General features: G+C 53.8%; 1 protein-coding gene across 1 annotated transcript in view; it reads left to right on the top strand.

Annotated features, from left to right (window-relative positions):
* The window catches only part of CFAP65 (cilia and flagella associated protein 65), a 33,953-nt gene that overhangs the window by 4,763 nt on the left and 5,534 nt on the right, over positions 1 to 23,656 (top strand). Inside the window, 22 exon segments of the mRNA XM_064585841.1 lie at positions 2,849 to 2,951; positions 3,442 to 3,608; positions 3,778 to 3,977; positions 4,251 to 4,396; positions 4,900 to 5,122; positions 5,497 to 5,762; positions 6,160 to 6,360; positions 6,565 to 6,924; positions 8,366 to 8,503; positions 9,947 to 10,192; positions 10,730 to 10,954; positions 11,898 to 12,056; positions 12,256 to 12,406; positions 12,819 to 12,947; positions 13,753 to 13,966; positions 14,278 to 14,406; positions 18,916 to 19,092; positions 19,377 to 19,443; positions 19,590 to 19,700; positions 21,713 to 21,904; positions 22,005 to 22,163; positions 23,292 to 23,435. Of these exon segments, the coding sequence (XP_064441911.1) occupies positions 2,849 to 2,951; positions 3,442 to 3,608; positions 3,778 to 3,977; positions 4,251 to 4,396; positions 4,900 to 5,122; positions 5,497 to 5,762; positions 6,160 to 6,360; positions 6,565 to 6,924; positions 8,366 to 8,503; positions 9,947 to 10,192; positions 10,730 to 10,954; positions 11,898 to 12,056; positions 12,256 to 12,406; positions 12,819 to 12,947; positions 13,753 to 13,966; positions 14,278 to 14,406; positions 18,916 to 19,092; positions 19,377 to 19,443; positions 19,590 to 19,700; positions 21,713 to 21,904; positions 22,005 to 22,163; positions 23,292 to 23,435 (3,907 nt within the window).

The raw sequence follows: 23,656 nt of genomic DNA, 5'->3' as shown, positions 1-23,656 counted from the left end.
CAGGGATCAGAGACCCAGCCCCCGATCCCTCAAGCCCCCCAAACAGTCACTCTTTAGAAAACAAACTTTAAAATTATTGTATAAAATTAGGGGCACCTGGGTCGCTCAGTCAGTTAAGTGTCGACTCTTGGTTTTGGCTCAGGTCATGATCTCAGGGTTGTGAGATCAGTTTTGCATCCGGCTCCTCGCTCAGCGGGGAGTCTGCTTGAGATTCTCTCTCTCCCTCTCCTTCTGGCCCTCCCCACCACTCTCTCTCTAAAATAAATACATCTTTTAAAAAAATAAAGTTATTGTATAAAATTAGAAGATTATATAAAACATGCACAGTTTGAATGATTATTGGAAGTGGAGCCCATGTGACCAGATTACGAATGGAATAGTAAGTGTCTGAAGCTCACCTCCCATGGTGTGTCACTCCCCTGTTGAAACATCGTCTCTACCATAAAAGTAACCACTCTCCTGACTTAATGATAATGATTTCCTTGCTTTTCTCAATTGAATGGATTTGTCACCTATGTTTGCATCCCTAAATGATACAGTTTAATTTTACTCTCTTACAAACTTGACATAAGTGGAATAGTACGATATATTTTTGTAGCTCCTTGGCTTTTGTTAAGTTACGTTTGGAAGACTCATCTGCATGCAACAATAGTTCATTCTTTGTCATCACGGTATAATATTCCAACAGATGCTTATATTGTAATATATTCATCCATTCTTCTGTTGCGGGATGTTTGGGTTGTTTCTGGTTTGGAACCGTGATCAACATTCATGTATAGATCTTCACTTACAGAGTTTTTCCTAGGGTAGATACATAGGAGGGGAATTGCTGTGACCTAGGGCGTGTCCATGTTTGCTTTTTATAGATAAAGCCAAACTGTTCTCTAAAGTACTCATTTGTATTTCTATTCCCACCAGCCACGCATGAATTCCCGCACCTCTGCATTTTTACCAACCATTGTTATTGTCAGAATTTAAAAATTTTCCAACAATGGTAATTTTTTGTGGCTCTGATTTGCATTTCCCAGCTTACTGATACAGCTGAGTGTCTTTCATGTGCTATTGACCATTTCATCTGTGAAATTCCTGTTCAAGTCTGTACTCATTTTTCTATTGGATTGTCTTTTTTTTTTAAGTGAACTCCATCCCCATGCAGGGCTCGAACTCACAACCCCCAAGATCAAGAGTCCCAATGCCAGGCGCCCCTGTCTCTAATAGAAGTTCTTAGGGCTACTAATCCTTTGTCAGTTATGTTTTGTAAATATCTTCTCCCACCTGTGACTTGTCTTTTCCTCTCTTTACCATGTCTTGAAGAATTGAAGTTCTTCATTTCGAAGGAATCAAATGTATCAATCTTTTTATGTTGTGGTTGGTGCTGTTTTGTATCTTGCTTAAGAAGTCCTTCTCTCCCCCTACCTAGGTCATGAAGACAGTCTCCTATAGTATCCTCTAAAGACGATAGTTTTGCTTTTCATGTTTGTCTTTTATCTATGCAAAATTGATTTTTGTGAATGGTTTTATTTTATTTGTGTGTGTGTGTCTGTGAATGGTTTCAAGTAGGGATCCGATAATTCTTTTCCTCAAACAAATGTCCAAATGTCCCCAAGCCATTTGTTGAAAAGTTCATACTTTCCCTGATGATCCCCTCACCACTGATGTTTATCTTTGTTTCGTTTGTGATCTCAATGTGAAAAATTCCAGTGTATCACCATTGGTTTAGATGTTTCCTGTGGCCTTTTTTTTGGCTTGGGTTTTTAAAGATTTTACCAGGTTAAGGACATTCCCTTCTATTCCTCGTTTGTTAAGAGTTTTTCTCACAAAAAAAAAAAAAGAGTTTTTCTCACAAACATGTTGAAGGTTATCTAATATTTTTCTTCATTGAGATGATCATTTGATTTTTTTTTTTCTGTCTTAATTTGTTAACCTGGTGGAGGACATTGATTTCCTCTGTTGAACCAACCATGTATTTCCTGGAGTAAACTCAACTTCGTCATAATTCACTATTCTTTCTATACATGCTAAATTCTCTGGGCTCTCTCATTTTGTTTATGAGAGAGATAGGCCTGTAATTTTCCATTCCTCTCCTACCTCTGTCAGATTTTGATAACAACATTATGATGGATCCATAGAATACTTTGGGGAGTGTTTCCTCATTTTATATTACTGGGAAGGTGAGGCTGAGGTTATTTTTTATCACGTTTGGTAGGACTTGCTGTGAAGCCATCCGGCCTAGTGTTTTCTCTGTGGGAAGATTTTTGACTACTTATTCAGTGGCTTTGATGATATTAGGTGAGGTGGTCATAAAATGTATTATCTATTTCTTTTTTTAAAAGGTTTTTTATTCACTTGAGAGAGAGAGAGATGGGGGCAAGAGGGGGAGCACAAGCAGGGGGGAAGGGCAGAGGGAGATAGAAAGGGAGAAGCAGACTCCCCGCTGAGCAGGGAGCCTGATGCAGGGCTCGATCCCAGGATTCTGGGATCGTGACCTGAGCCGAAGGCAGACGTTTAACCCACTGAGCCACCCAAGCACCCTTGTATTATCTAATTTTTGAATCCACTTTGGTAAGTTATACTTTCCTAGAAATGGGTTTATGTCACCTAAACTTTAACATTTATTGGCATAGAGTTATTGGCAGTATCGTCTTCCTGTGACTATTTTTGAAGTCTGCACTGTCTATGGTTTTGACCCATGCTGAAGCTCTACAGCCCTGCCTATGGCTCTGCTTGGATCGGCATCCTGGCCCCTCTGTTCTCAGCCTTGGTTCCCCACCCAGCTCAGCGCTTGGGGATTTTTCTTGTTTTCTGAGCCCTGATCCTAAAGTGCTTAAGCCCTGGCTCTCTCCTGCAGGTCCCCCAAGACCAAGTTCTTCTTCACAGTCATCCCCCAGCCCATCTTGCTGAGCCCGGGCATAACCTTCACACTCCCCATTATCTTCCGGCCTCTGGAGGAGGTAAGGTCTGCCATTTTGAGGGCGCTGGCAGGGAGGGACACAGGCACCGTGACCTTGGAACAGGAAGCAGGGCAGAGCAGCAAGGAGCACCCCCCTCCCCCACCAGGACACACACATATTCATCCCGACAGCTGTAGCAGAAACTCCGGCTTGGGAAGCCCTGGAGAGGCTCTCACCCTAAACTCATTAAACCGCGTGGGGTTCCCAGTTGGATGTTGGGAGCTAAAATCTGTGCTACTGTGTTGGCCACCAGAAAGCCTTAGATTCGGAAGCCTCTTCCTACTCTCAAAACATTCTCCCAGATACAAAAAAGGCCCCCTGTCTCTGAGACCAAGACAGTGTTAGAGGACACTTCCTCGGACACCGCCCTCAGTGATGTGTCGGAGGCATGTCCAAGAGCTGGGGTGGGATGTGTGGTCCCTGAGTACCATGCAGATACCACCGATCAACAACTGCCTCCACCCCCGGCCTCCCACCCCCCACATTGCAGAAGGAGTACATGGACCAGCTCTGGTTTGAGAAAGAAGAGGGAATGTTCTGTGTGGACCTGAGGGCCACCCTGCCTTGCCACAGTCTGATCTGCCCACCGTCCCTGCAGTTGCCCATGTGTGCCGTGGGGGACATGGCCGAGGCCTGGTTCTGCCTGGAAAATGTGGGGTGAGGGGAGCAGCTGAGGCTCAGAGGCGGGGAGAGTGAGCTCGGTGAGGAGGGTCCCGGGGTGCTGGTGGGGGAAGGGAGGAGAGGAGGAGCCCAGCATCTCTGCCTTTCTAAAGTAGGGGCAGGGGTCAGAATGAGCCCAGTGGCTCTGATCTGTACCCCCCTCCAGGGACCTGCCCACCTTCTTCACCTGGGAGTTCTCTAGCCCATTCCATGTACTGCCCACCACGGGGCTGCTGGAGCCAGGCCAGGCTTCCTACACCAAGGTGACCTTTCACCCCCTTTTGGCCATCATCTATGAAGTTCAGGCCACATGCTGGTATGGAGAGGGCAGTAAGCAGAAGAGCAGTATCCAGTTGCAGGCTGTGGGTGAGGCCCGACCCCTCACCTGTCCCCAGAGCCCACCTGCTGCCCCTCCTGGGTCTCAAAGCCTCAATGTGCCCCCCTACACCCCCCACTGGCCTGTCCTCCACAGGACCTCCGCCAGCTTCCCACCCTCTCCTAGCTCTGCAGGCTTTGCCTTCCTTGGTGGGGCAGACCAGTGTTTCCCTGGGGATATCTGCCTTCTTCGAGGGACTGTTCCGCTGGGGCCACAGAGGCCCTGGTGGGTTTCTTCCCAAGACTCCCTCATCTCTGCCCCAGCCAAATGCGCCCAGCTGCTGGTGAGCATAAAGCAGAAGCGACCAGAGGACCAGGATGCTGAAGGCATCCAGAAAGTGCTGCACTTCGGCACCGTTGCTGTGGGCTGCACCGCTGAGAGGCAGATCAAGCTCTATAACCCTTCGGCAGTATGTGTCCTATGTGTGTGTATGGGGCTGCGGGGGGCAGGACCACAGGACGGGCTGCTCCTAAAACCCATCCCCTTTACAAATGCCCTCTTTCTCTCCATACTTTTGGCCCCAAGCCTCACATAAGCCACGTCTGTTGATACACGCATGTGTCAGTCAACAGGTGTCTTTTCATCTCAGCTGGGGGCTGGGCTGGAGTATCCCTTGACCATCCCCAGAGCAACTCCAAGAGCAGCCCTAAGGTGGTCCTACCTCCAGGACCACAGCTAGCATTTCTGGTACCTTTGGGAAAGAAAAGAGTGCCCCCCAGGCAGTCCCAGCGCCCGGCACACAGCTCGGCCTCTTCCTTCCTCCTGGCGGAGGTGGCCTCCATGCTCAGCTGACAAGTGGGGCACAGACTGGACCTCAGCTGCCCTCACCCCCTCAGCTGGGCACTTGGGTAAGGACAGCTGCCTCACCCTGTGACCTGACCCTTCCTGCCACCCCCCCACCCCGCCCCACAGGTGAGCGCCCCCTTCCGGATCGAAGTAGCCTCAGACATGCTGGCCAAAGATCATACCTTCTCGTGCCCCACTACCAATGGCATTGTGCCTCCAGGAGGGGAGAAGTTAGTGTCCGTGTCCTTTCACCCCGAGACCTTGGACGTCAGAACTATTGACTACTTGTCCATCATGCCATCTGGCTGTGCCTCCCAAACCCTGCTCAAAGTCGTTGGTTTCTGTAGAGGTACTGGCCACCCTAGGACACCGCACTGCTTCTGGGGCCAGGAGCAGCCCCCATTTAGGATTGGGAAGGGCTCCATGCCTGCCTGGAGGGCCTGATGCCTCCTTGCCCTTCAGCCTGGGTGTCTGCTGCCCTCTGGTGGGCTCAGTGTGGAATCAGTTTGGGACACCTGGAGATAATGTTCCTGCCCTCACCCCTGGTGAACTTGGAGGTCAGCTCAGGTTGCTGGGGCTCTGGGTCTTTCCAGCCCAGCCTTTGGTCTCCAGGAAGAGCCACCTCCCATCAGGGGGACCCTTTCTGAGACATCCTCGGGGAGCCTGATAGCCCAGCCCCACCCAGGTGGCAGGGCTGCTCACAGGAGCCCCATCTCCGCCCAGGTCCTGATGTGTCCCTGAAACACGGCTCTGTCAACTTCAGCTGGGTCAACCTTGGGCAGATCTCGGAGCAGTCCCTGTGGATTGAGAACAAGTCGGACTGCACAGCCTACTTCCAGTTTGCCATTGACTGCCAAGAGAGTATCTTCGGCATCAGACCAGCCTTTGGGACCCTGGTGGGCAAGGCCCGCATGACCTTGCACTGTACCTTCCAGCCCACTCACCCCATCATCTACTTTCGGCGTGTGGCCTGTCTCATCCACCACCAGGTGAGCGGTGGGGGAGGAGGCGTGGAGGGGCTCTCCTGGGCCTTGGAGGAGCCGATCTGAGGCCCAGTGATGAAGACAGTGCTTGGTGGGTGATCACTCTCCTGTATTCTGGAACCTCCGCCTGGATCATCTCTGCCAGGGCCCCGGCCTGGGTTTGGAGCCAGAGCCTGGCCAACGGCACAGGAAGGCTCACTCCAAGCCAGGTCAAGGGCTTTTCTGCTGCTGCTGCTGGGCTGGGGAGAGGGGGGACTGGACTCAGAGCAGAGAGCCTGGAAGTGAGGACCCAACTCAGGGCCGTGGGCAAGGTCCTACAAATTGTGCCCTGACCAGTTGGCACCTGGTCACGTCCCTTTTCGGCGGAGGCTGAAATCCTGCCTTATACAGACAAATGTCACAGGACCCGCTGTTCCTGGACCTGATTGGGACCTGCCACTCGGACAGCACCAAGCCAGCCATCCTGAGGCCTCAGCACCTCGCTTGGTACCACACACACCTGGCACGGGGCCTTACGTTCTACCCTCCTGACATCCTGGGCATCTTGCTGCGGGAGAAGAAGCTGGAGCAAGATGAGAACGGGGCCCTCAGGATTCCCACTGAGGTTTGATGGACTGTTTTGGGCCCCCTACAGACAGGCTCCCTTCCCCAGGTTCATGCCCCCTTCTCTAGAAATTCTTGGCAAGTTGTGTTCCCCCAGAGTCCTGTGGGCAGCATTAGTAGTTGGGGATGAAAGGGGCATTCAAATGAGGGGCAATGGCAGGAGGAATGGCATTTGGCCCCCGCTCACCTGTCTTTCCCCACACAGGACCTGGCGGACGCGTCAGCCCTGAAGTATCCTCTCATTCCTCCCATGACTGAGTACTTCTTCGATGGTACCAGCGACCTAGCCATCTTCCCCCCACCTGTCAGCATAGAGCCCACTGATGTGGATTTTGGTGCCTGCCCTGGGCCCAAGAACCCCAACCCTGTCCCCCTGTGCTTGATGAACCACACCAAGGGCACAATCACGGTGGTCTGGACGCAGAGGTCTGACTGCCCCTTCTGGGTGACCCCAGACACCTGTGACGTGCCTCCACTCAAGTCCATGGCCATGCGCCTGCACTTCCATCCACCTTACCCCAACTGCCTGTACGCCGTGGAGCTCGAGGCCTTTGCTTTTTATAAGGTGCGTGGGGGCAGTAGAGACTGGGGGAGGGCTGCCTCTCTGCCCTGGAGCTTGAATGGCAGGGCGGGGTTGGAGGGAGTGGTGGGGGCTGCTGTGGGATCCATCCTCAATGTGCCAAGCTCCTCCTTGGCCACACGGTGGTCCTTACTGGTTTGTCTTCTCCCAGGCTCATAGGCTGCCTTGGCCAAGGGGATTCTTGCCCCATCTGATTACATCTCACGTATATGTGGCCTCCCACTCCCTCCAGAGGGAGAACTCAGCTGGGGTCAAGCCCTTTGGGAAAATTCGGCCCACAAGGAGTCACTCCCTGGGGCTCCTGGCTTCTCTCTAGTCCTTGAAGTAGGAAGTGGTCCATCCAAAAGAGCCATGGGCTGGAACCAGAGCCTGGGGGACCAAGTCAGGGGGGCCGGGTAATTAGGTGTGTGGGGGGAGGGGCTTCTAGTACAACCTCCCTTGGCCGTGCTCAGCCCAGCCTCTTGGTCACAGACGCTGGTCACTCCCTCATCTCTGGTCCTGCCTTTTCCCTTCCTTGTCAGCTCTGCCTACGCTGCTGTTCTTTCCCAGCGGCCAGGGTGCTGGGGCTGAGAGATAAGCATCCCTTACCGGCTGTGTGACCCTGAGCAAGTCCCTTAATGTCCCTGAGCCCTGGTCTTCTCATCTAAAAACTTGGGGTCGTATCTGAACTTTTGAGAAGGCTTTCCAAAGCTGAGACTTTAATTGCCTCTGTTCTAATATCTTGGCAGTGGGGGGTTGTGGAGGCTTGTAGGAATAAGGCTGTGGACACCTGACTGTACGAAGGCTGAGATTGTTAGGCTACTGGCTCTGGCCCGGCACTGTCTGATATGACAGCCACCAACCACATGGGGCCACTGAACACCTGCAATGTGGCGAGTCCAAATTGAGATACATCGTATGAGACCCACCGGCTTTCAAAGACTTAGGCGCAAAAAGAATGTAAGGTATATCACGCATCACTTATGTATTGATTATAGGTTGAAATGGTAAGATTTTGGATCTATTGGGGTAAATAAGACGTATCGCTGAAATGAATTTCTCATGTTTCCCTCTGTTAATGTGGCTGCTAGGACATGTAAAACTACCTTTGCGGCTTGCATTTGTGGCTCGTGTTCTGTTTCTACTGGCCGTCGCTTCTCTAGGCACATTCCTGCAGGATGAATGCTGTCCGTGCATCCCAGCCCCGGCCCTGCCCTGGTGCTGTTGTGGTTATTACAGAGCATATTTGCGGAGTGCCTAGCACGGCCCTGGCGCGCTGCGGTCAGAGCGGTTTTGACGGCTGTCTCTGCACTGTCCTCCCAGGGAGCCCCTCTCCTCCCTCTGTGCCCTGTGTGGGACTCCTGTGGCACAGGGGGGCAGGCTGGGGGGGCCCCGCAGAGTCGGACACAGGACTCTCAGCTTGTCCATGGGTCCGGCCCCCGTGCAGGTCCTGCGGAGCTACAATAACATCGAGGAGGACTGTACCGTGTGTCCCTCCTGGTGCCTGACCCTCCGGGCACGAGGCCACAGCTATCATGCTGCCCTGGAGCACCACATCCCTCAGTATTCCTTGCACGCCCCCAAGGTGAGCGTGGCCCCAGTAGCAGTGGGAGGTGGGACAGGGGAGCTTGGCTTCTGCCTCGGTCCACACTCTGCTGGCCTCAGATACATCCCAGCACCCTCCCAGGCCATCCCAACCTCCCCACCTGGGGCTCTGGTCAAGGAGGGCTCTCTTGTGGGCCAGTCTGGGGCTCGGACCCCTGACCCCTCCTTGCTCCATCTGAAATACACCCTGGGCCTCTTGCACTGAGGTTGAAGATTCTCTAGCTCCTTTATTTGTCTGTGCCTTGTTTGCCGAACACCTGCTAGGGATCCGACCACCCACCATGAGCCCCTGGCCTTGGAGATTGCCCAGGCAGCTGTGGGTCACAAAAAGCTGGTCCCTCGGCTTCCTGAGTCATAATTCCCAGGGCTCTCTGAGGAGCCCTTGGAGGCCCTGTCTGACCCAAACAGCCAGATGATGAAGGTTTAAAAGCATCAACTCCAGAGCCAGTCGGCCAAGTTCCAGTCCTGGCTTCTCCTTCTATACCTCTCCCAGCCTCCCTTTTGTCATCCTTCCCATCCGTCTCCACTGCCCTCACGCTCCATATTGCTGGAAAGGCGCCACTCTGGGGCCCTGTGCTGGGGGTGATCCTGCCCCCTCACCAGCTACACTTCTGCTCTCCAATCCCCAACCACTTCACCCCCGAGATTCAGCTCAAGTCCCTCCCTGACTGCACGAGGTTCCCCTCCCTGACCCCCGTCCCTTTCTTTTGACGGGTTTATCCCAGCAGTTTGTGGCCTTTACTGCTGTCCAGCCGATTCTGGGCCTGTGTTGCCCCCCACTGCCTCACACACGGGCACGGGCACATCTGCCCCAGCTGGACGGGCGCCCTGGTCAGCGATCTCGGGCCTTGTGTGATATGGCCGGCCTAGCTCTTAGCCTGCAGCTGGCCATACCCTACGTGCTTTAGGAATGTTTGGAAGCTGGGATTTCTGGGGCTTTCCCTTTCTCGGAGGGGGGTTCCCCTCAGCCATCTGTAAGAGAATCATCTAGAAGGGGCTGCTTACCCCAGAGCTTCTGGACCAGGATCTCTGAAAGTGAATTCTCCAAAGGATGATTTGAGGGCACCCTAAAATGAAAGACCTACTTAACTTTTCAGGGGTGGGGGGGTCTCAGATGCCTGCGTTTCCTGGGCCCACTTCCTATAGCCACTCCATCTCCCTGTCTGGAAGTCTCTGGAGGACAGAAGCATTTTGGGGGGCCAAGCTATGTCCCTCTATTCCCTGCTTGCAGGGTAGTGACGAGGATGTGTGGAGGTACTTGGCTCTCCTTGGAGACAAGCCCACCCGAGCCCACATAGACTTCCTTGAGCCCCTAGGCATCCAGGGAATATTGAGGGCTATGGTGCCCGTGTGCAGATCAGCGGGGTAGGGGAGAGGGAAGCGCATAGATCTGAGCGTGGGTCCCTCTTGTCGCGTACCCCAGCTCTTTCCTGCAGTGTCCCCCAACGAACCCTCCTACCGTAGCCTGCTGTTGATCAACAAAGGCTCCATGATGTTGACCTTCAACTTGGCCCCCCAAAGCAGCTCAGACATCTCCCTGCGTCCCAGCTCTGGCCTCGTGGCCCCCAGGGCCCACCAGATCTTCCTCGTCTGTACCTACCCCAAGGGCAACTCCTGGAAGCAGCATGTTTTCTACTTGCAGTTCAATTTTTGCCTCCGGTATCTCAAGGTAAAAGGCAGGGCTAGGGGACTGGGTCCTGAGGAGTGGGCCATAGTCTGGGGCTTCCCTTCTCAAAGCCAAATTCTGGGTTTGGACTCTCTTGCTCCCCTAAAGTAGTCAAGGGGCTGCTCCTCCCTCCCCCGGAAGTGCCATAGCAGGGAGGAGACCCCTCGGCCACATCTGTGAACAGCTTTCCCGCCCTCACGGCCCAGCATGTCCACCTCAAGGTGTCTGGAACAAGAAATGGGGTGCAGAGGTCCCAAAGGAATGAGTGGGGGCAATATAAGACTCATATCTGCAGGTTGCAGAGGGGCGTTTGGGGCTGGGCCAGGGAAAGGGGCCAGGGTGGTGGGCCCATATCTGGCCCATGAAATGGTCTGTACCGCCTCTCTCAGTCCCTGAGTTCTTTTCAAGAACCATCTCCTGGGTCGGTCACTACCTACTCTGTCTTCACAGAAGCTGCCCGTGCCCAGGCTTTTTGGACATTTGGGGGAGCCAGGGCAGCGGGGTCACATCAGGGCACTGCCCTCCTTCCTCCGGCCCTAGGAGGTAAGCATGCAGAGCCGGGAGGAGGCTCTGCAGCTGAAGCTGGACACCTGTAAGCGCGTGTTCTTCAAGCCCACCTGGGTGGGCTGCTCCTCCACCAGCCTCTTCACCTTCCGCAACCCCTCGCGTCTGCCCCTGGAGTTTGAATGGAGGATTTCCCAGCCGCACCGAAAGATGCTGGCCGTCCAGCCTGCTCAGGGACTTATCCAGCCCAGTGAGAGCCTTGTGAGTGCCCCACCCCACGGCTGGGGGCCCATGCTCCCATCTGCCTCCTCCCCGCCCCCCAGCCAAGGCACGCACTCAGGGACGTCTACGTGAGCTGGGGTGGGCCGTCTCCAAGGTCCTCTTCGCTTTCACCATCATCTCTTTCTCATGCCTCTCAGGGGCCAGGTTTACAGTGTGCCCCCTCCCATTTAATCCGTAATCACTTCCCAGGCCTTAGAAGTGGGTGAGATGGCTACCATTGTCATAAAACGCCCTTTTTACAAAGAAGAATCAAAACTTAGAGAAGAAAAAGCCATTTACGAAGATTACAAATGAGGAGGTGGGGCTGGCACTTGAACCAGTTTCAAGGGGCAAGTCTGCTCTCCATCCATGTCCCCAAAGCTGCGAGATCGCTGGGAGGTGGTCTGGAGCAGTTGGATTGGGGGCCAAATGGGTGGGTATCATTAAGGCATGAGGAAGGGGCATCCTCGAGGTCCCAGCAGCAGTCTGGAGGGGGGGCACCGGCTGGGGCCCGATCTAGCAGAGCCCCGTTCCCTGGTTTAGGGCCTTATAGACTAGTTGGCCAAACTTGGGCCAAGAACCACCAACACATGGTGTCTGGAAGAACCCAGGTAGTAGTCAGGGAGGCAAGAGACCACATAGGCTATGGATTTGGTTTCAGGAGTTTACACTCCAGCTCCCACCAAGCCCCTCGCCAGCCATGTGACCTTGGGCAAGTTACCCCACTTCTCTGTCTCGGAAAACGAGGTACTAAATAATCCTGCTTACCTCGTGGGGATAAAGGATGGAAGAGCTGAGGGATGTATAGAAAGTGCCTGGCACAGGGCAAACACTCAGAAAGGGGTACCATAGCTTGATCTCCAGCAGTGGGACCTCCAGTGGCCAGGAGTCTGGGTAGGGGGTTCTGGAGAGCCCCACGAAGGGATGATCTCTGTGGCCCCAGACGCTGACGTGGACCTTCAGCCCTCTGGAGGAGACCAAGTACCTGTTCCGAGTGGGGATGTGGGTCTGGGAAGCCGGTCTGCCCCCAGACACCAAGCCCCCCGCCACCACCCACTACGTGCTCCGGCTGGTGGGTGTCGGCATCACCAGCAGCCTCTCCGTGAGTAGGAGAACCGTGGCAGGTGGGGCTGGGGAGCTGGGGGCCAGGGCACATGTGGTAGGGAAGGCCCCAGGGTGCCTGACTCCAAGGGGGCAGGCGATGGGAGCCTTCTGGCCCTCTGGACCTGCCCTGCCTTGGAGATTGTCTGAGGCCAGGGGTGGGAAAGCCAGGGCTGTGGCTGGCTGACTCTGGCCCTCAGGCGAAGGAAAAGGAGCTGGATTTTGGGAACGTGCTGGTGAACAGCAAGCAGTCCAGGTTGCTGATGCTTCTGAACGATGGCAACTGCACTCTTTATTATCGCCTGTTCCTGGAGCAGTGCAGCCCTGAGGTCGTGGACGACAGCCCGCTCGGTACGCGGGCCTGGGCCTGGGCCGGGACCGGAGCCAGGGCAGTGAGGGACGATGGTTAACCAGATCAAGGTTTGGGGGCAGATAGAGCAGGGCTTAACACTTGGTGCTTCCACCTTTTACATGTGTGGCATGGGGTGGGTGACTCTTTGGGCCTCAGCTGCCTCATCTATAAAATGGGACTATTGCTGGCACCCATTAGCAGGTGCCAATGACCCAAAGACTGGTTTTCTCTGTCTGGTCTGGGAAGAGGGACTCTGCTCCCTGTTTCCTGGCTCTGGGCCTGCTCTCTGGCCAGTGCTCTGCTGGCCCAGGGGAAGGGTATCTGGAAAGGAGCAGGAGGAGAGGCCGGGACTCTCTGGCCTGCACTGAGTACCTCTTCTGCCCTCGGCCCCACCCGGTCATCCCTGAGCAGCCTTGCAGCTGGACCGCACAGAGGGGAGCATGCCACCCCGGTCCCAGGACACCATCTGCTTGACTGCTTGTCCCCACCAGCGGTCCCAGTACTGCTGGAAGATCAGCTACTCTCTCCTCTCCCACAGAGGTACCTGGGCCATCTGGCAGAGTCAGGGCCAGGGAGGAAAGGGGAAGGACTGTGTGAGCAGGACTTGGGGTGGGAGGGTGCTGAGGGTCCAGACAGGGCTAGCAGGGTGAGCGTTAGCATGCTAGGGGTGTGCTCTGGGGGACTGGTGTGCAGATGTCTGTGTATGTGTGTGCATGTGTGCAAAAAAAAAAAAAAAAAAAAAGCACTGATACGCGTTACCCCATGAATGAATCTTGAAAACATTATGCCAAGTGAAAAAAGCCAGTCACCAAAAGCCACATGTTGTATGATTCCATTTATGTGAAATATCCAGAACAGGCAAATCTATAGATAAAGAAAGTAGATCGGTGGTTGCTGGGGAGTGGGGGGAGGGCAATGGGGAGTGACAACCGTTTGGTGCAGGGCTTCTTTTTGGGATGACGAAAATGCTCTAAATTAGATAGTGGTGATGGTTGCACAGCTCTGAATAGACGACAAATCCGAATTATATGGGTTGAAAGGGTTCATTTTATGGTATATAAATTCTATCTCAGTAAAGCCGTTAGTGAGAGTCCATTTGAAAACAAGTAATGGTGCACAGTTAACACAGTGATGCATGCGGAGCGTTTCAGACAATGCCTGACACGTAGAAAGTACCAGATGAGGCTTGGCTGTTGCTGGAAACATCCCAGAGCCTGGGAAACATCTGCTGCTCCTGACAAGGGTCCTGGGCAGGTGGCCAGGGGTCCTACCCCCTCAGCCTGCATGCTGCGCCCCAGGGCAGCTGGGAGGTGAGGCCACTCCTCTCTTCCACACCCCGTCCTAGGTGACGAGGCTGGGAAGAGGCAGGAGCTGTGTCGCGTCTTCCTGACGGCTGTGTACCCCTTACTCTCCATCCTGGATGTCTGCTCCATGGGCAGCGCCAAGGGCATCACCCGGAAACACCTGTGGCGCCTCTTTTCCCTGGACAGTCTCAACGCTTACTTGGAGTGTGACCCCACGCCCTGGGAGCTCACCTACAAGGTGCCCACCCGGCACAGGTGAGGAGGGCCCCGGGGAAGGGGCAGGGCCTATCTGGGGGTATTCTTGGAGCTTTCTGCCCACACCCCCCCAGCACCAGGACCTGTCCATGGAGTGGCTCCCCATCTCCCCCCACCAAATTCTTGCCCATCCCTGGAGGGGCCTAGAGAAGTCAGGGATTGGCTGAAGGTCTGGCCCCTGCCCCTGAGTCCCAGGTTCTCCCAATTCCCACCTGCAGGAAGATGATTGCCCAGCCAGCCAGCCAGGCACCCCTGGGAGGGCCCCGTACTGTCCCCATCCGTCTCTGGGTCTGTTTCTCTGCTCCACACAGCACGAGCCAGATCCCCACCATCTTCACCCCTCTGAAGCTTGACTTCAATTTTGGGGCAGCACCGATAGAGGTCCTACCCTCAGTGGTGCTCTTGGCCCTGAAGAACAGCGGCGTGGTGGCCCTGGACTGGTACGGCGGGCTTGGAGGGGGCTGCTGAGGGGCCCAGGAGGCAGGTGCAGGAGGCCGTCTCTGGCTTGGGGTGGACCTGGCTGTGGGGTCTGTGAGAAGTGGATCCCCTCACTGATGGGGCGGGGAGGCCAGCGTGGGATTGGGGATCACCCTTCACTCTCCAAACCTGTCACTGCCAGAGGCATGTCCACAGGCTCAAGAGTGGGGGAGACTGGTGGAGACCAGCACGGTCATCCTAAGAGCTTAATGAGTGAGAAGTATCCTTTTGGACACCTGCTGCGTGCCAGGCACTGATTTACGAGCCTTTTCTCCTCCAAGCCTCACACCAACCCTGGGGAGAAAAATCCTCCTCTGCTGACTCTTTTGCAGATGGAGGCTAAGGACTCAGTTAAGGCCACTCAGCCGTTAGCAGGCAGAGCCAAGTTCAAAGCCAGATCGGTAAAGGTTAGTCAGCAAGAAGTCTTCAGAGTGCTACCGTGTACCAGGCAGTGGGCTAGGCAGTGGGGTGCCCCCGACAGAGCTTCAGTCTGGGGAGGCCAGGCCTGCATGGGGGCGAGTTAAGATCTCTGGTGGGGAAGGACAGGGCCAGCCAGCCTGCCACGAAGCCAGTGTCGGGGAGGAAAATGTGGCTGGGCGAAGCCACGTGGGCTACAGGAAGGCTTGAGGCTGGCCACGGGGCAGGCTGCGCCTCTCCGGGCACAGGGGCCCAGGCCTGGAGCCCTGAGCCTGCCAAGCGTGGACCTTCCTGTGCTTGACTTTCCTCCCGTCGGGGCCCGAACTTGTGCCCGGTAAACATCCTGTGTCCATGCCAGGGCCTTTTCTTGTTCTTCCTCCCTGCCTCTGCCACGTGTCTGGGCTTCCTAGTAAATTTCCTTTTGATGACTTCTAACTTTTCTTGCCTAAACGGAGTTGAGAAACAAGTGCACCCATCTGGGTAAGGCTTGGGAGAGAGAGCCAGGGGCCCGGCCTGGGAAAATAGGTGCGGCGGGAGGGGGAGGAGGGGTGCTTTTGTGATCTCAGGAACCTTCCTGCCTGAGCAGAGTCTTGGGGTGTGGGGGGGCAAAGCTGGGGTGGGGGCTGCACCATCAGGGGTACAATGGCCGCCCTTACTCTGGATTGTCCTGCCCCTGGCTGGGGTGGGGGCAACTGGGGAGGCTGGTTCCTTACACGGCTCCTTACGTGGCTCCTGTCTGAGAAGGGCCAGGGCTACGAGTAGCTGAGGGCTCCTGGCCCTGATGACTTGAGGAAGCTTGGCAGGCAGCGCTGCTGGCCTGGTGGGGAAGGCCCAGGGCCCGCCTGAGCTCCAGACCCGCCATTCACTGGGGCTACTGGAATGGCCAGAAGCCAGGCGCTACAGGAAAAGCAGCGTTAGTCTGTCCTGGCATGGAGCAGGGTATTTTGGTGGATTATGCATGCAAGTGTGTTTGTGTAGGAGCAAGCCCAGCTCACACTCTCTGTGGAGAGAGGCCAGGTGGCTGGAAACCGAGGTGGGAGGAAACCCAGGCACGGTGCCCGCTGAGCTGAGCCCATCCATCAGGAGATCATCTGAGGTTCAGGAAGGCAGTCCGTGCTTCTTCCAGGAGTCCAAGCACAGCGAACCTTCCTTGGAAGGCTTGACTCTCCTAGGTTTTGTGTGTTGTTGTGTTTCCTTTCAATTTCTTAGAAGGCTATTTTTGAAAATTCTAGCTGGTCTCTGCTGAGCTCATAAAGAACAGACTGAAGGTTTTATTCCTGCCAAGACCAGTAAGAAATGGGGACTGTGGACTTGGCCTGGAGGCAGCAGCAGGCAGGACAGAATGAGAACCCCAAGTGGGAGGGGGAGCATCGGAGGAAATAGGAGCCTAGAGCTGCCTGCCCCGCTCCCTCTGGGTCTTCTCCGATGCTTCTGCTCCCAGCCCAGGGAGGCGGAGGGCCTTACTGACATCAGATACACTGGTTAACATCTCCTGGTCCCTTGTGCACTCGTTAAGTCTCGGCTAAATGTTTACTGGGGGCTTCTAGGAATCAAGGTGCCGACAGGTCCAAGCCTGGCCCTCCGGGTGCTGCAGGGGTCTGGGGCAGGGTGATGTGTGCTGAAGAAAACTACAACTGAGCTAGACCTGCAGCTTAGGGAGAAGACACAGAGAGGCTGCAAAGAACCTTCCAGACAGGGGTGCCTGGGTGGCTCAGTCGGTTAAGCATCTGCCTTCGGCTCAGGTCATGATCCCAGGGTCCTGGGATCAAGTCCCGCATCAAGCTCCCTGCTTAGTGGGGAGCCTGCTTCTCCCTCTTCATGCCGCTCCCCCTGCTTGTGCTCTCTCTCTAACAAATAAATAAATAAATTAAAAAAAAAAAAAAAAAGAACCTTCCAGACAGAGGTCCTGGTATGTACACGGGTAAGAGAAAAGGGCTCACCCTGGCTGGAGCATTGATAGGGAGGAAGGGGTGCCGGATGTGACTTGAGAGGTGGACAAGGGCCACAACATCGGGACCTTGGCATCCTTCTCCTAAGAGTTTGGACTTCTTCCTGAGGGCATGGTGGCGATGTAAGCGGGGCTGGGGGACAAAGACATGATCTGCCTTCAAGACCTGCCACTCTGGTCTGGGGTGCAGGGTGCAGGGTGCAGGGAGAGAAATGGACCAGCAGCCTGAAGCAGGGAGAGAAATGGACCAGCTGCACCCCAGCAGCCTGGGGTGCAGGGTGCAGGGTGCAGGGAGAGAAATGGACCAGCAGCCTGAAGCCTGAAGTGGTGAGGGGGCCCACACCAGAGGACTGGCAGGGAAAAGCGGGTTGGGATTTTTGGGACGGGGACTGGGTGAGAGCAGCGAGGGAAACAGAGGTGTCAAAACTATCCAGATAACCCCAAAGTAGCAAGATCTCCAGTTTTGCTGCTAATCAGTATCCCCTGGATAAAATAACAAAAGCAGTTTATTCACCAGTCAAAAGACACAAAGGTGATGGAAGCAGGTCCTGCCACATGTCCACTCTGCTGGGATGTTGGAGGGTTTGAAGGGAGTTTCCATCCTCAGCACTTACAACACACACACGTAAACACAGCCCAGGGGTTATTCTGTTTCCCTTGAATTCTTTTTTTACAGTAACGGCACAATGCTGTACATACTGCTTTCTGCTCAGCATTAGATCATTAACATTTTCACTTAGCATTGTGCCAATAACATTCCCTTCAGATCAATACAGATCAACGCATAAAACTCTCGACTCTTTTTTTAAAGATTTTTTATTTATTCATTTGAGAGAGAGCATGCGCGAAAGAGAGAACATGAGCAGGGGCAGGGGGAGGGGCAGAGGGAGAAGCAGACTCCCTGCTGCGCAGGGAGCCCCATGCAATGATGGGATGTGATAAGGGGCTTGATCCCAGGACCCTGAGGTCAAGATCTGAGTCCAAGGCAGATGCTTCACCGATGCTTAACTCACTGAGCCACCCCGGCGCCCCTTAACTCTTTCTTTGTAATACTTGGCATAATATTCCATAATATGAATGGCCCTTAAGTTATTAAACTCATTCTGTACTGTTTTTTTTTTTTTTTTGCCACTACAAAGAAAGTTGTAATAAACATCTGTGTGTGTGTGAGCGTGAGCACGTGCACACGCAGGGTACTTCCCCAGGAGAGAATGTCTGAGTCAAAGGGCTCATGCTGTTTTTATTCTAGTAGACACTGTCAAAATTCCTACAACAAAAGGTGGTAACCGTACTTTCTCTCTCTACCTGTTTGAAGGTGTCCATTCTCTTTAAACTTACCAGTATCGAGTGGAACTGTTTATCACGTTGCTGATGTGAAACTATTTACGACTGATTCAAGGGAGTCGTGATTTGCGATTTCCTCAACTCTTTGTTGAGCATTTCCCCTTTGGCTGCTCCCCGTTCATGCCGTCTGCCCAGTGTGAGGCCAGTTCTGTGCCATGTCTCTGCAAGTGAAGGGGTCCTCCTTTTCAGATCGTAACCCGGGGACCCTTTCACCGCTTGTTTTGTCAACCAGCTAGAGTGCAGTATCTACTTTCCTACAACGTGAGACATTTGAGGGGCATTAATTCTATGTCCAGACTTGCTCCAGATTCAAGAACGCCAGCCCTGCTGGGGCATCTCTTCTCTGCCCTATGCTCCCGCTGACCTAGACACCCTCCCTCTCGGGGCGGGGGGGGGGGGGTGCCTGGTTGGTGTTGCTGGCATTTTTAGGTACTTCAAATGGCCCTTTCTAAGAGCTTTGTCACACAAACTACCCCCCCCCGGGGTTAGTGGCTAGCTAGCTCAACGTTACCCACATAACACAGTCCCCCTCGACCCCTGTCCCCCACAATGGAAGCCCCAATCTCCACTTTCCACTTTGTCACCAGGGACCTGCTGCCGTTCCCAGGTTTGGGTTTGGGGGCCATTATGAAGTGAGAATCCACCATAGCCGTGTTTGCTCAGCCATGCACGGGGCAGCTTGCCAAATTGGGGGAGCATCCACCCTGCTTGCAGCTCAGAGCTCCTGCCTCTCTGTTCTAAGTGGCTTGCACCCCTCCTCCAGGGCCTTCCTCTTTCCAAGTGACCAGCAGATTGACCTGGAGCTGTGGGCACAGCAAGCAGAGTTTGACGCCACTGAGCTTCACCAAATGCGTGTGCAGGACAACTGCGTGTTCTCCATCAGCCCCAAGGCTGGGAGCCTGAGTCCTGGGCAAGAGCAGGTGGTGGAACTCAAATACAGGTACTCCTCCCACTGCCTGTCCTACACTTCCGGTCCTGGAGACCCTGCCCCCACCCCTCCCTTTCCCTGTGCTCCTGGAGGAGCTTGGCCTTGCACTGTGTGACTCCAGAGTACCCTAAGTGCCCGCCGCGGGGGGAGGACCCCGTCCACCCACTTGGCGGGGAGGTTTCATGTCCCTCTTGCGCCATCCCAACTCAGAGGTTTCCACATGCTCCCAGGGGCTTTGCTCTCCTGCTGGTACCGGGGCTCCATAACTCAGCCCAGACTCGTCTCTTCCCTTCCAGCCATGTGTTCGTGGGCACCGATCGCCTCCCAGTGCTCTTCAAAGTGTCCCATGGCCGGGAGATCCTGGTGAGACCCCAGACCTTGTCCTGTCCTGGATGCCTGAGAGAGGAGCAGGGAACTGTGCCCCCCGGGGAGCTAGGGTCCAGATCTTTCTGCTGGGTGCTTCCGTTTCTCCCAGGGAAGGATGCTACTCACGGATTTTGTCTTTCCAGCTAAATTTCATAGGTGTGACAGTGAAGCAGGAGCAAAAGTATGTGCACTTCACCTCCACCAGCCACCAGTTCGTCCCTGTCCCCATCGGCGACACACTGCCCCCAAGGCAGGTCAGTGGTCTACATTGTCCTGATCTCTGTGTATCTGCATCAGCCTTTTACAGGGTGACAAAGACCCTGCCCTCCAGAAGTCCTCACTCTAAGAGGTGGGGCTACAGGTCAAATCCTGAGTTTGGGCAACTGGGAGAAATCCAAGGTGAGAAGCTTCCGCTTCCTGGTGCTTGGTGCTAAGTAAGCCCTTTGCCGGGCCTTGTGCCTGTGTTCCCATGCAAAAGCAGGGGGGTCTCTCTTCTAGCACAGGATTCTTCAAACTTCTTTGATCATGAGTCACACTAATATATTTTGGATAATAACTCAGTAAGTACATACATACACATATACTTAAAGTACCGCAAATGAATGTGTACACTATTACACGCAAAGCATTCTGATGTTTTCCGTTTTTATTTTATTCTGTTCCACCTGCTAAATTGCTTTCATGGTCTGCTCACTAATAGGTCTCAGCCCCAGGTTGAAAATCACTGCTCCAGGAAAGACATTTTTCTGGAGCGCGAAAAACGAGACTGAATCCTTTCAAAACTATAGAATTTTCTTTATCAAGTGGAGGGAATTGGGTTCCTTTGCTCTGAAAATGTACACTGGAAATCTCCCAGAGGGGGACATAGTATTTTCCCAAACATGCCATAGCTGTGAAATTTCTAACCATTTAGAAGTCCTTGTATTTCTGAGCAGAGGCCTCTGGTCGTCCAGCCTAGAGTCAGAGGAATGGGCTTTCTGAACCTGAGAGGGTGGGACCCCTAGCCCTGAGCTCTATATGCTTCCCTACACCACCCTCTACCTTACTGGCTTCCTGGAAGCCACCCCTTCCCCCCCAAAACAAGGCTGCAGAGACCTATGTCCTTGAAAAGGAAGGCAAAGACTCAGTGCCCCCTGGAGAGCTTTCCTGAAAGACTAGACCACTTCCCTGTGGATCTGAACATAGACAATGAAAAATGCCCCCAGATCTAGAGCAAGGAGACCCAACTGTGCCTCCAACCAATCTCCACAACTGTGGCCAAGCTTCTACTTTCATTCATGAGATGATGACAGATGGTGGCCTGGATCATAAGAGGACAGCGGAAGTAGAAGTGAACAGATTTAATTTACATTTTGGAGGCAGAATCATTGGGACTTGCTGGGGCCAGTTTGGGGAAGTGGGAGAAAGGGAGGGATCGAGATGTATTGAATTCCTAGTTTGAGCATTTACTGAAAGGAGATTCCCTGGGGGCGGAGGGGGGTAGAACTTTCTAGTGAAGGGTTTGGTTTTTACCAAATTTGAGATGTCTGTGAGACAATCAGTGGCTGGTGAGGGGGCAGGGAGGGCTTGTGGAGCAGAAGTTGGATACCAGGTCTGGAGCTCAGAGGTGGCCCAGGCTAGAGAAATAAAATCAGCATATTCAAGAGTGGGTGCTGGGAAAGATGAGAGGGCAAGACCTAGATCCAAACAAACCGTTTGCTCTCTCTGGCTTCCATTTTCTAATCCTAAAATGAGGGATTGGACCAGAAGATCTTGGGTTGCTTCCAGGACATTCTGTGATTCCCACACTTTGGATTTAGTCTTGGGGGATGTCATAGCTTCCTTCCCCTCTCTCATCTGCCCTTAAGCAAGACTGCCTCTAAGGGCAGACGTGGAAAGTGGCAGCCTCCCGGGTGATTAGAGGGAGAGCCTTGAAGATGCTGAAGGGTCTGGAGGGTGTGTGCATGGACACTTCTGTAAATCACCACACTAGAGACACGAGCCTTAGTGTCCCCTTATACCTTGGCAAAAGTAAATTAAGAGCAAATAAAATAAGAATTACAGATTATCCTAAAATGTCCCAGACTGAAAATACAATTATATACTTCTTGGATCATTGGACCATAAGGGAAATCAGAGGTAGTTAGGGGGCTCTGGGGCTGTAAGGGGGACATCAGGGAAATCAGCCTGCCCTCCCTCAGTGGACACAGAACCCCAAGCTCTCTGCTTTGCAGCCCTGAGCTAGTGTGGAGGCTTCATTATTCCTGCCCCCCCACCCCGCCTGCAGATTTATGAGCTGTATAATGGTGGCTCGGTGCCCGTGACATACGAGATCCAGACGAACATCCTGTCGCAGGTTCAGGAAAAAAACTTCAATCACCCCATCTTCAGCTGCCTCAACCCCCAAGGGGAGATCCAGCCAGGCACAACTGCTCAGGTCTTATGGATCTTCTCACCTATTGAGGCCAAGACCTACACGGTGAGCTGCAGCCTGGGCTGATTAAGGGTGGAGGTTGGTGTTGGCCTCCTCAGCATGCCGTGCTCTGACCAGTCCCTTCCCCACCCTCCTAACTTCCTAGGTGGATGTGCCCATACACGTCCTGGGATGGAACTCAGCCATGATTCGTTTCCAGGGAGTGGGCTATGATCCCCATGTCATGGGGGACACAGCCCCATTCCACAACATCTCCTCTTGGGATGATAACCCCAAGCATACTAGGCTGATGGTTCCTGGACAGGTAGGGGGAAGGGAGGTAGGAAGGCCCGAGACTTAGGAGGAGCCTGAGGGCCCCGGGGGGCCAGTGCAGAGAGAAGCTGGGAAGGAAATGTGATGGAGGTGATAAGGGAGGGTTGCACAGGGGAAGCCTGGAACCAGCCCTCATGGAGCTCCAGCAGGCAGCACACCCCTCCATGAGAGGCTTACCCTGCCACCTAGTGCCCATAGGTGTTCCTGCTCAAGTCACTCTGGGCATTGGGATGGGGATTTTGGAAGGGGTAGAAGAAAGCTCTCCCATTTTAGGGCTGTAAAGTATTATCTTCATACAGAACAGCCCCTCCCTGGACCTAGATGGATTTTGCTGTAAGGTATCTAAGGTCAATAACCCCATCTTTAGTTCAAACACACCCCACTGTTGGGACGTCTGACCCATTCATTCATCTACCCATCCATCCATCTCCTCCCATTGGCCCATATGCCCATTTACTGATCCATCCAGCCACCCATCTACCCACTTCTCCATCCATCCTTCCATACAGCCACCCAGTCACTATACACCTATTCATCGGCCTGTCCACCCTTCCACTCCTACCCTTTCTGGACCATAACTGCATGATGAGCACTATGGAGGCCCTGAGGACACAAAGAAGAGCCAGACAAAGTCCCAGCCCTGGAGACACTCAGGGTCTGGACAGAGATGAAGTGCCCCTTCCGTGTGGCTTCAGTCTTTCCAGACCCCCTACTGTTCTGTTCCCATTGAAGATGCCAACTGCCGATCCCCCCATTTATTTACAACCATCCTTCAGGGATTCAAGTTACATTGGCTTTAGTTCTGTCTTCTCTAAGCAAATTCTGATTTCTCAGCCCTTCCAAGCCTATTTTAATTGTCAAAAGCATAGACTTTAGAGTGAGACTGGGTTTATCCCCACTGTGCCTGTAAGAGACCTTTGGAAAAATTCTAAACCTTAGCAGCACATCTATCTGTAAAGTGGGGATGATAATACATATATCACAGGGCCATGGTGAGGATCAAATGTGTGTGAACGGCCTACCATGGTGCCTGCTGCAGGCACTCAGTAACTGGGAGAGGTTGCTATGGTTATGATTTCTTCACCTCCCAAAGTGGCTGTTGTGTTGTCTCCACCAACAGAATGTCTTCCTGTCCCAGTCCCATATCTCGCTGGGAAACATTCCTGTGCAGACCAAGTGCAGCCGCCTGCTGTTCCTCAACAACATCTCCAAGAATGAGCCAGTTGTCTTTGAGTGGCAGCTGAAGCCTCTAGACTTTGGGGAGGTGAGAGTCCCCTATTTCCGCAGAATCAGAACCTCTAGCAGGGCTCCAGGCCCACCCTATTCCACCCCATCCTATCCCATCTTGTCTCATCTTGCCCCATCCCACCCACCATCCTACCCCAGGCCATCCCATCCCGCCCCATTCCATCCCACCCCATAACACTGAATTCCAACCCATCTTATTCCATTCCATTCTAACCCATCCCATTCCATCCCATCCTG

The sequence above is a fragment of the Mirounga angustirostris genome, unplaced genomic scaffold (assembly GCF_029215605.1).
Source record: "Mirounga angustirostris isolate CCGP_5_RB_7025 unplaced genomic scaffold, mMirAng1.0.hap1 SCAF_3, whole genome shotgun sequence".
In the NCBI taxonomy this organism is placed as follows: domain Eukaryota; kingdom Metazoa; phylum Chordata; class Mammalia; order Carnivora; family Phocidae; genus Mirounga; species Mirounga angustirostris.
This window is presented reverse-complemented; position numbering and strand designations above follow the sequence as displayed.